The following is a 12,753-nucleotide window of genomic DNA, read 5'->3' on the forward strand; positions in this document are numbered from 1 at the left end:
AGATGCCAAGAAGTCAAAATGTTGAAAAAAGAAACCATTTGTTGGAGATATGGAGTTAAACAGAAAACAAGTCAATAATATATAGAGAGGCCAAGTCAATAATGTGGTATAAATAAGTAATATTTATGAAATATGAATGAAATCATTTTGGGATAGTAAGTGAATCTTTCAACTTTTAAAATGCTCATAATTTTAGGAGACTAATTTTGACATTATTATGCCTTATTCTGAGACACTGCCGAGATAATAAACATTTTTTATACGTTTTTTATTACGTTTTTTGCTCGTTTTGTTTTTTTGAATTATTACAAAAGTTGTTTAATAATGTTAAAATCATTATTTCGGGATGCTAAGTCAAAATGTTGAGAAAATAAATGATTACAGTAAGGCGTTATCTTGAGGTAATACGTCAAATAAAAGTCAAAAATGTTAAAAATTGAAAAAAAAAACATTATTTTAATTTTTTTAATACCGATTATTTTGAAATTCTTAAAGAAAAAAGTTAAGACTTTAAGAGTGTAAAGAGTCATTGTTATCTATTATTCCGAGATAATAAGTCAACTTAAGATTGCAAGACAAAATTGCTTGTTGAAATGGGAGTCCCTGTTTTGGCCTTAGATGTGTGGTGTATATTTCAATTGAGAAAGTTCAATTATAAACTTTGAGAGCATGTTAACATTGTTTATACATTAGAGGACATAATGTACATGTGCAATATTCTTCTGACAGGCTGTCAACGCTCAAACCTCTTTTCTAACGGTACTAATGAAAATGTCTTAATGTGGGCGACCACCGCTACTGAAACTGTGCCAAATCCAACACTATAAATGAGCACAGGCTTAAAACTTTCTCTTGGATGGTGACAAGCGAGCAGTGTAGAACAAACTCTTTAATTACTTGGAGAAGTTTCCATTTGGGCAGGGATTGGTAACTTACTTGACCCAAACGCGAAAAAGACTCAACGACCAGACCCCAGCTTTTCATCTTACTTCTAAAACGGTGCCTAATGGTGCAAAAATGAACGGCTTTGTGCGCTGCGGCGGCGCACGGGAGGGTTAACTAACTACGGAGCTTCCTTCAAGGGCGGCAGATTCGTATCCGAGGAAGTCGGACTAATGACTTGTAAATTGTGTTAAGAAGCAATTAGTGGTTGGAGTGATGGCACGGGAGCTGAGCTGAGGTTACAGCGGGGTCCCTGACTCCTGGTGTGTGTGCATTCATTCTAATGAATGAACGCATTCAGCTACTTTGAGTTGCACCCATTGCTGACACAGATGTGCAAATGCACACACACAGCTTCTCTAGTCCCTGTGGAGAAGTTAGGCCAATAGTATAGGACCCTCTGGAGCAGATAAATATGAACTGGCGTGTATAGAAGTGGATATGTGTATGTATGTAGGTACTGGATAATAAAGGGATTAGGCCTATTTAGATTTAGCACTCCACCGTACACTGACATTCAGCGACTGTGCTTTGCTGATGTTTGAAGGTATCTAGCTATTCTTTTTTGGTGGAGGTCCACAAACAATGACTTGATCTGCCAACAAGACTATCCAAGATGCCACATCGCTCATCAAGTGGTGGAGAGGGTTGAGGAGCAAGCAGGTGATGCCATGAACAGCAGAGCAGTAGTTCAGTAGTTAGGAGGCATGTGGACAGTGTAGTGGAGAACACGTGGGGATCTAATCTCGATGATTCCAGGAGACATCCATCAGGGCCAGAGTGGTTCTTCTTTCACCACCACTGCATCTACACCGATCAGGCATACCCTTGGTACCACCTGCCTCGAGGCCGGGACTCCACGAGGCGTCCTATGGAATCAGGCACCAATGCGTAAGCAGCCTGATCCTGTAAGTCCTGTAAGTTGTGAGGTGGGGTTTCCATGGAGCGCACCAATGAGCCATAGGTGCCCATGACCCTCATCCTTTCTTCTGGAGCATCTATGGTAGGTACTGACCACTGCATACCAGAATTACCCGTTTTGAAGATGCTCTGACCCAGTCGTCTGCCTAATGTACCCACCCATTGACGCATGCCACCTCACCTACCCACCAGTGTTGCTAATGTTATGGTGTGTGTAAGTGTGTGAGACACCCAGAACCAGCACACACAGCCCTGATTCCCAGTGCCCGCGCGGGTGACGGAGGCCAAATCTCCTCGTTATCATACCAAAAGAGTTAAGCCTCTTCACAAAACGCGCCTCATGCGCGCAACTTTAGACAACAAGGGCCAGGCGTTCACGAGAGCAAACCCGGCCACAAAAGGCTCGGCCACTCCGCTTTATCTGTGTTTTAAAGAGAATGCAAAGCAGAACTCGCGAGGATGGGATTTTCCAGAGGTCCTGCCTAATCCATCCATTGTTCAGCTCGCGTGCAGACGGCGAGATTGACACACGGATCGCGTGAAAGAAGGCCAAGGCAGTCATTCCTTTCTCTTCTCCCCTTCATTCTGAAGGAGTTTCCAATAGACTTGCAATTGTCAGAAAACGGTGAGCTCATCCTTCAGAGCAGTCACGCACGGTTCTGTCGTTGCTGTTATTTTTGCTTTAAGGACAGGAGCTGAAACAAAGACACGGCTCTGTAAACTGGAGGGGAGGTTGCTGCTAATTCCGAGAACCCTTGAGCTGCACTCAGGCTGGGGAGTGAATTAAACGCGCGCACCAGCTGATTGCACTACTGCGCGTCCAGATGGGCGCATCTATCTGTTCTTTGGAGCTGCTTAATTAGCCTAAGCGATGCGACCACAATCACCGAAGCTCTACAAGCCGCACTTGGGCTCAGAGCTCAGTGCTACAGCTTGTCGACGCTGTTGGTTTGTGCTGTTTTTCCGTCCGCCTGCGCTCTCAAAGGTGCTACCACTGCACTGGTGTGTTCATAGAGCCATGGAAGAACCACGTGTAGTTCTTGTGAGGAACCTATGAGTGTGAGGAACATTTAAAGACCCCTACAGAACGTCCACTTTTTTGTGTTGAACCAAAAGTGGCAGACAGAAGAGAGAAAGAGAGAGAGAGAGAGGTGGGGAGGATGGTTGGGGGGGTTGTGTGTGTGTGTGTGGGGGGGGGGGGGGGGTAAATCTCTTAAATAGCCGTGACGGGGCCGGTGGCTCCCCTAAACGCGTTTTAATACGAGCCCTGGCCAATTCACCGACCATCTTCGTTTAGGTCAAAAGAGTTATAGGCGTGATTGAGGCTGTTGGGGAAGGGTGTGTGTCTGAGTGTATGTGTGTGTGTGTGTGTGTGTGATACAAAGGACGCATGTGGCGCTGCCTCATTATGTCCAACTTAGGCTCAAGCCCTGTGTGAAAACCTGCTGGAAGTTCTCCTCCCTCTGGGCTGCCAAGGCGAGAATAATGCGGGCGCCCATGCCTCCAGTGGGATCCCCCCACCACGCTATTATATCCGCAGTACTAACGAGGGCTTCATAAGCCTTTGATAGAATCTGACCATAGAAATCCGCCTAAATCTCCCCGGCGCTGGAAATAAATCCTATTCGAAACGGAGTGGGGTGTGGGGTGGGGTGGGGTGGGGTGGGGTGCGATAGGGGGGCTTTTTCACCTGCTCCGGCAGCCGAGGCGAGGCGCGGAGAGGTCTGGAACGGGAGGGGAGACTGGAACCGCAGAGGCGGTGACATGCATGTTAAACGGGCGCGCGACAAAGAAATAAGCGCACGTTTCTTGTGGCGAGAGCGCCGATCATCTCACGCGACGTCTCGCGAGCCGAAGAGTTTTCACGCGCGGGATGGGTCAGGTGATCGAGCTGCACTCGTTTAGTGCCACAGACTCCAATGAAAACCCCTGCGCAAAATAAGACAGGGCAAGAAAGTGGCGAGCGAGGACGTGTCTGTCCCGAACAGCCTTTCACCGAAAGGAAGACCGTGGACACTGCATGAGCCTGTTGTTCAACAACAAAAACAACAACAAAAACAACAACAACAACAACAACAATAACATAAAAAAAAAAACGCTTACAGTGAACTTGGGCTGTAAGAGAGATAGTCGATATTGTGAAAGGGAGAGAGAGAGAGAGAGAGAGAGAGAGGGAGAGGGAGAGGGAGAGAGGGGTATAGTAAATCAGATACTGCGCTTTGGTGCCAAGCTATTTGCTTTAAGGAATCTCCAAATAGGCTTAGGTGTCTTTTAAAAGTGCCCTTTTCCTCATTCAAAGCGGGGATTGGTCACAGTTGATCTCATTTGCATGAGGCTGTCTATAAACCGCCCCGCCACTGCAGTTCTCTCCAGTTGCGTTTAAAGCTTTGGGGGCGCGGGTACAGCAGCGCGCGCGCACACGCAGAAAAGCGAGAGAGAGCGAGAGAGAAAGAGAGAGAGAGAGAGTGAGAGAGAAAGAGAGAGAGAGAGAGTGAGAGAGTGAGAGTGACTTTTGCATTTTTCCCCTACGCGGGTCCGGAGGATCTCATGTGACGAAGGAGGAAAACGGGAAATTGAACCTGACAGCACGCGCTCCGACTCATTTTCTTAATAGCGCATTTCGCTCCGACAGAGCGACACAGCTGAGTTATCATGGGAGGCAATCCAGGCAGCGCAGCCGCATGGATGCTCGCTTTCACCTTTCTGTCACTGCCCGTCCTGCCAGCACTCGCCGCGGGACGGACCATGAAGTACCAGACATACGAAGAGGACGCCCCAGCGACCGTTATCGGAAGCCTGGCCAAGGACATGGCGCTAAGTCCGTCCACGGGCTCCAAGACCAATTTCAGGATGATGAAACAGTTCAACGCTTCTTTTATCCGGCTGCGCGAGAGCGACGGACAGCTCACCATCGGGGAGAGGATCGACCGGGAGAAGATCTGCAAGCACACGGTTCAGTGTCTCATCGCCTTTGACGTGGTGAGTTTCTCCAAAGAACAGTTCAAACTGATACACGTCGAAGTGGAGGTGAAGGACATCAACGACAACTCTCCAGAGTTTCCCAGGAAAGAGTCTACGCTGGAAATCTCCGAAAACACAGCAGTGGGTACCCGGATACCCCTGGATGTGGCGGTGGATGAAGACGTGGGCACAAACTACATTCAGAGCTACCAAATCTCTGTCAACAGCCACTTCACCATTGACATGCTGAGCAGAGCTGATGGGGTTAAATATGCGGAGCTGGTGCTAATGAAAGAACTGGACAGGGAGGCACAGGCGTCCTTCATCCTGGAACTGGCCGCAACCGACGGAGGAAACCCGCCAAGGTCTGGCACCACGAAGATCAATGTCAAGGTGAAAGACTACAACGACAACAGCCCCGTCTTTGACCGGAACAATTTCTCAGTTGAAATACCAGAGGACGCACCAGTGGGATTCCTGCTGCTCGATCTGAACGCCGTCGACCCAGACGAGGGCTTGAACGGGGAAGTTGTGTATGGGTTCAGCAATCAAGTGCCCTCAGAGATCCGCCAGCTTTTCAAAGTGGACAGAAAATCTGGTCGCCTAACCCTGGAGAGTCAGATCGACTTTGAAAGCAAAACAACGTACGAGTTTGATGTCCAGGCGTCCGACCTGGGTCCCAACCCGAGCCCACCAACCGTCTGCAAAATCATCGTCCAGGTGCAGGATGTGAATGACAACGCACCAGAGATCACCATCACCCCAATGACCTCCATCACAGCAGGGATCGCACACATCACAGAGGCAGCCGGCAAGGACAGCTTTGTGGCGCTGATCAGCACCACGGACAGGGACTCAGGCGCCAACGGCCAGGTTCACTGCACATTGTATGGACATGACCACTTCAAACTCCAACAGGCTTATGAGGACAGCTATATGATTGTAACCACAGCTCCCCTGGACAGAGAGAAAATTGCAGAGTACAATTTAACTGTGGTGGCTGAGGACCTCGGCTCCCCCCCTTTCAGAACAATTAAACAGTACACAATTAGGCTGAGTGATGAAAATGACAACGCCCCCATGTTTAGCAAACCTGTCTATGAAGTTTCTGTAGTGGAGAACAATGCACCAGGCGCGTACATAACCACAGTGGTGGCTAGAGACTTAGACCTGGGGCAAAACAGCAAAGTCAGCTATAAACTCGCAGATACCTTTGTTATGGGTTCTCCGATATCAGCATTTGTCTCTCTGGACCCTGCAACTGGCTCAATCTATGCGCTTCGGAGTTTCAACTATGAGGTTTTAAAGCAGCTTGATCTGCGAATTCAAGCGAGCGATGGTGGATCGCCACAACTCCACGGAAGTGCAACGGTCAACCTACGCATAGTGGATCAGAATGATAACGCTCCCTCTATCACACAGCCAGTGCTCAATAATGGCTCTGCAGAAGTTCTCCTGCCAAAAGATGCCCCTTCGGGCTATGTGGTAACCCAGATAAATGCCCGGGATGCCGATGAGGGGGTCAACGCAGAGCTGTCCTACAAAATTGCTGCAGGTGAAGTCTCTGTGTTTTCCATCAACAGAGCCACGGGGGAGGTCTACCTGAACCGTGAGTTGAACTATGAAGTTGACGAGAGCCTGAAAGTCACAGTAACTGTTAGCGACAATGGGAGACCTTCGCTGACTTCAACGGCCACCATCCGCTTCACCATCGTTGCGGGAGCGCCCCCCAGTGACCGCAACATATTCCAGCGTGGCGGCGAAGATGATGAAGTTCAAGAGTGGGACCTCTCCATTGTCATCATCGTTGTTCTGGCAGGGAGCTGCACACTGCTGCTCTTGGCCATCATCGTGATTGCGACAAGCTGCAACAAGCGGAAGCTGGACAAGCGGCGTGATGGCTTCCATCCGGAAAAGGAGGATGGCATGAACCTGGAGGGGGGGAAGAACAACTGTGACCCCCTCATACCAGTTCATGGCGATGGTGTGTTTGATGTCCACCCATACTCCAACAAGCCCAGCTTCACTGGTTCCATTCAGGGAGGCAGTGACATGTGCTGCAGCTCTGAGGATGGCACTGAGACCACCTGCGTGTACGAATCAGAGAACAAAAGCCGCGGAGCAAAACTTGAGGTAGGTTACGATACACATCTCTTGCTGAATGCCTGCTGTATTTTCTTTATGGTAACTTTACTTTCGGTTAACTGGGAGTAGTTTGTGGTGTAACTAATTTGCTATGTGTTTTATTCATGCAGGGATATTCAACTCTGCCTGGCTATGGCAAAGAGCCTGTGAGACCAATCACGATATGGAAAGGCAACTCTTACACCACCGTTTCGGCAAGGGATCCTCAGTTCAGCGGGAAAGACAGTGGTAAAGGAGACAGCGATTTCAACGACAGTGACTCAGACATCAGCGGCGACGGCCTGAAGAAAGACGGACACCAAAACAATGCTCCCAATGGTAAGGCCAGAGATTTTAAAGAGCAGTTCTGACAGGAAATGTTAGCTTCTATGCTATTGTTGCTATGCTTTTAGACCCAAGATGTGGCTATTTGCTTCCATACAGTATTAGCATAAACGAATGTGTGTTAAAGCTCTTGAAAAATTATTGGTGGCATTTTCAAATTAGTAAATAGTGAACATAATATTGAAAATGTTTTTCTCTTTCCAGCTCTGTGGGCATGTACCAGTGAGTGTAAGATCCTTGGCCACTCCGACCGTTGCTGGAGCCCAACCGCCACTAGGGCGAGCAACAGCTCTGCAAAGACCGGCTCACTTCCCAGAGACTCTATCAGGAGGGAGAACTACTACCAGGCCCACATACCCAAAACGGTGGGCCTCCAGAGCGTGTACGAAAAGGTTCTGCACAGAGAATATGACTATGTTTTAGTCCCCCCACCTCAACCAATCAGGGTACGAGAGATCAATGATGTCACCATCCCAGTGTATTCGCCCACAACAACATGCTGTCCCACGGACGAAGTGTGAGAAGCAACACAGCCTTCAGATAATAAGACTGTTAATGGCTGTTATTAACACTGCACTCTATGGCAACTGTTTGAAAATGTATAGGTATTAATAATGTTTCTGTATTTAAGAAAAGCGCATCTTTCCTGTCAGTATTGGTCTTTACCACAACTTTAAGCAATCAGATGACCTTGTTGAAAATTCTGTGTATATTATGCAAGTTTTTTGTAAATATAGAGTCTATTTTTTATAATATTATTCCTAAGTAAAGCAAAAGATATTGGAGATATACTTTATTTTAAAGCATGTTCGTTATTTAAAAAAGCCTAAGATTTTAAAGTCCCAACCCCTATACTTGTGTAAGGCTGTCTGAATGCAAGATGTACCTTTTTGAACAAATTCTTTCACTGTTATAAAAATAAACATTGAAAATCATTGAAAGGCAAAGACTCAATTCATTTACCATGGATGATGAAGTTCGATGATGATGCTGTTTGCAAGACTTGAGGGGATGCACATCAGAACCTTGTACCTCCATTTTTAACTTTCTGACATTATCTAAAACTAGCATTTGTTCTTTGCATTGTGTCACAATCCATGAGCAATGCGCCAATGCTCTAAATTTGCCATTTTTTGGGCCCTCAACCACACGTTGGCCTGCATTCATTGGGCTGTACCAAAACCAGACTGACTTAATGTTTACCACAACCTCATAGGCTATTTCAACCACATGTGTCTTAAATACAGTCTAAAAACGTGAGCTTCTGTAGACACCATCTGGGATTTGGAACATCAGAAGTTGTTTATCTACTTTGGTCTTTCCAAGTATCCAAGATCCAAAGTATCTCAGAATTTTTTTTTCCTCATCCAAACTAGCATAACATAAACCATCCATGTGCATCCTATAATTATGCGCACCTGCATTGTGCTGTGGCCATGTGCCACGCCAACACCTCGCCCACGCTGCCAACAAGCAGTGGCTATACACAAGCCAGGGCTTACCCTTACTCACTCACTCATACGCCCTCACACATTCCGTCAGCAGAGGCAGAAAATTCTTCTTCATTTACTTTACATTTCGATGGGGGGGTGCCAAATCCTGGTCTTGGAGATCTACCACCGTGCAGAATTTAGTGCCAACCCTAATCTAACACACCTGGTTCAGGTAGCGAAGGCCTTGAGGGACATCTAAATCTTGGAGCCAAAAGTGTTGGATCTGAGATCTTCAGGGTGGTAAATCTCCAGAACCAGTATTGGGAGTTTAGACCTTCAAAGTATTCTCAAAGACCATGAGATTTTATAGAGTGGAGGTCTAACACATCAGTTAAATCACATTTCTTGTGTTTTTTGCCAGACTGCCTAGTGGACCGGTCTAGAAAGGGCATTTTCACTTGACTGATGGATCTTCTTGTAATCTGCATGATTCTTGTTTGCCTAGAAGATATTTTCTCACACTCATGGTCTGAGGACTACATTTTGCCACAAAGCTAATGAGTAGCTGTGCTGCAGAGAGGATATATATATATATATGAGATATATAAGGTTGGGCCTCCTTGCTCTACATATTATTGTAAAGGGAAGTGGTGTGAAGACATACTGTGGCATTAATGTGTGTCAAAGTTTGCAGAAATAGCATGTTGACTCACCCAGCTATTGTTATTGCGGTGCCATCTGCCTTGTCCAGCATTGCTACCATGGGCTTAGTGTGCCAGCTGCAGGCCTCAGCCAGCACCACAACTGTGGCTTTAGCATCACTATCTTAGTGTTGATCTCACAAAGTAAAATTCTTTGTATGTGTAACATAAGGAGATTCTGATTCTGATTCTGACTATCGCAGTGTTAGCATCGCTTTCACAGCATTTACACTGCTACTGTGGTGTTAGCATCCCTGCCGTGCCAGTCACAGGTCTCACCCAGCATTGCTACTGCAGTGTTAGCACTGATATTATTACTGTGCCAGCTACTGGCCTTGGCCAGCATCTCTAACACAATGTTAGTCAGAAGCCATGTTCATGAGGTCCTGGGCCCTTCACATCTGAAGACTGGTAAATGTGTGGCCTACAGTTTATGGCTCTGTAGACCAGCCGCAAGTGCTTTACCAGACAGAAATGGTACATGAAACACAATAGATGTCATTTTATGCCACAGAACCTTTTTCAGCAGACATTTTGGTCCCAAACTCCCCATTGTTGAAATGTCATTGACGATTCAGTGATAGTCTAGCAAATCATAGCTTTCCTGTTTTTTCTTGTTTTATTAAAACATCCAACAAAATTCATATCAATGCAAAATGGAAACTGCCCAAAACTGTGCAAATCTGTCTTTTTTGATGAAGCGTTGCTATGCCAACATACATCACTGCAAGTTCTCCTAAAACCATTGATGCTACACTTGCATCATCATTTGCCATTATTTCTTTATTATTTATTTTACCAGTTTTGCATTGCTTTGTGGAATAATAGTGTCCATTGCACCCACACTTCAAAACGAACCGGTTCTAGGTATACATTGGGAATATTGGGAGGTTATGTAATATTTATCTGTACTACATACTCAAATATTAGTTAGTATCCGTGCAAAAAGGAAACTCCCCAAGAAACTATGTTAATTTGTTTTTTCTGTTTTTTTTTTTTTCAGAAATAAACAAACAGAGAAAAGCACTTATTTATCAATCTTTCTGAGGAAGAAATTTTTTCTTAAAATCCACTACTGGAGTTTTCATGAAGATTCTGACACCCACCTGTGTTTTCTTATTTGGGATTTGTTTAGTTTAGGACAATGAGATCTAACATTATAAGAGCAGAGCTTTTTGGACCTTTTTCAAGAACTAATTTAAGAACCTTCTTAGGATGAGGAGGTTGTGAATGAGGTTGATGCAAAAGCAATATATTGTAATGCATATGCTGGTTACTTACACACTGGAGATCTGTTTAAAGTAGATTGTCGCTGTCCAATGAAAAACCTGTATCTCCAAAATAGTGGAGTAGAGGAGAAGGCAAAAATCTTCGTCAAAGTAAAATAAGAGTTAATTTCATATAATCTAGAGCATTTCTATTGGTCTATTCACCCATGCAGCTAAGTGGCTTTAGAAAGAAACACAGGAGAAAACTATAAACGGACAAAAAATGGAGATACGTGTTTTTAATTGGACAGCAGTGATAAACTCTTCGACCTTCAGTCTGACTTTCGACTTTTTGTTTTCGGCTCCAGACTTCCAGACTTTCTGTACTATTTACACCTTTGTCAATCTCACACCCTGACTCACGTTGTCTCTCTCACACTCATACATATCCACTCTCACACACACAGTACATCACACACACACTCCCTCTCTCTCACTCACCCACTCACACACATCCACTCTCTCACCCTTTAACACACACTTCTTCACACTCCTTTATCCCCTCACTCACCCACTTAGGCGCCCACTCATACACTCACACATACCTTCACTCCCTCTCTCACACTTGGCTCTCACACACATGCACAGACACCCTCACTCATACACACTGACACTCACACCCTCGTTCAGTCCCTCACACACACACACACACACACACACACACACACACACACACAAACACTCGCTCCAACCTAAACACTATAAGAGACAGATGAGAACATGACAAGAAGACCATATACTGTTGTTATATACACTGACACTATATACAGTAATGGTCATCAATTAGTCACATAAAACAATCAGCCATAACATTAAAACCACTGACAGGTGGCATGAATAACATTGGTTATCTGGGTACAATCGCGCCGGTCCAGGGGTAGGATATGCATATTGGCAGCAGGTGACCAGTCAGGTCTTAAAGGTCTTGGCTGCATCACAATTATGCACTAATGCTACCAGCTTTTCATGGTAGCTGAATTCAAATGGTCTAAACTGGTCTTTGATGGCCAAGGTGGTCATCCAGATTAAAACATATCCTATGCTGGTCAATTTAGTAGCTCCTCTATCTCCATTTAAATTGCATTTTGGGGCATAATAATGTTCATTGAACCTACACGTAAAAGCCAACCAGTTCTAAGTATACACTGAATAAGTACACATACAAGTATACACTTTTATTTATACTATGAACTGCATATTGAAATACTAGTTAGTATTACTAATTGGTACGCAATTGGGAAACACCTAAAGTGTTGGAAGGGGGGAAAATGGGCCAGCACAGAGATCGAAGCCACTTCGACAGAGGCCAGAATGTGATGGGTAGGTGACTAGGTCAGAACATATTCAGAACAGCAGATTTGGGGGGTGTTTCCAATGTGCAGTGGTTAGTACCTACCAAAAGACTTTCAAGAAAGAACAACAGATGACCCAGAGACAGGGTGATGAGCACAAGCCGATCGGCACCAAGAGCCCTACGAGCTTCAAGTACGGCTCGGCCATCCCTCAAAATCCATGAAAGACAAGCATCCAGGCTTTTCAGGCTGTCTTCAAACACAGACTGAAGACCCACCTACTTGGGTGAATAGTAGAGTACTATGGTCACCCTATTGACTTGTGTTTAGTAGTGTCTAAACTTAGAGGTATCTTTGAATTTTTAGCCTATTGAAAGGTTCTGTATACTGTGGCTTTCTGTTACAGGAGATGTCATATGTGTTAGCCCTAGTTAGCCCTACTTTAATGCATGTGTTATTTGGACTGAACACATCACATAAGGTTAAGTAATTCGATAGGAATTATATTATGTAAAAGTGTAAAAATGAAGCGATCAATGATATTACAGGTAAACAAAAAGTTTATTCATAAAAACATTTAGAGAAAAATCTCCTCTTCCTCCTCTCCTCCACCTGCCCTCTTTCTTTTCTTCTCTTCCTCCTTCTCCACCAGAATCCTCTCCTTATCCTCTTCTTTTCCTCCTCTCCTCCTCCACTACCAGAACCCTCTCCCTTCCCTCTTTCTCCTCCCCCTCTTCCTCGCCTCTTTCCCCTCTTCTCTTCCTCC

The 12,753-nt window shown here is 45.4% G+C and overlaps 1 protein-coding gene across 1 annotated transcript; it reads left to right on the top strand.

Annotated features, from left to right (window-relative positions):
• Nucleotides 1-4,253: 4,253 nt before the first annotated feature.
• Nucleotides 4,254-8,228, top strand: LOC140535643 (protocadherin-8-like). The gene is made up of 3 exons (XM_072657048.1): nucleotides 4,254-6,957; nucleotides 7,080-7,287; nucleotides 7,498-8,228. Exons 1-3 carry the CDS (start codon nucleotides 4,516-4,518, stop codon nucleotides 7,812-7,814), a joined length of 2,967 nt encoding a protein of 988 aa, XP_072513149.1. The 5' UTR covers nucleotides 4,254-4,515; the 3' UTR covers nucleotides 7,815-8,228.
• Nucleotides 8,229-12,753: the final 4,525 nt, after the last annotated feature.

Source organism: Salminus brasiliensis, chromosome 15 (assembly GCF_030463535.1).
Source record: "Salminus brasiliensis chromosome 15, fSalBra1.hap2, whole genome shotgun sequence".
Classification (NCBI taxonomy): Eukaryota; Metazoa; Chordata; class Actinopteri; order Characiformes; family Bryconidae; genus Salminus; species Salminus brasiliensis.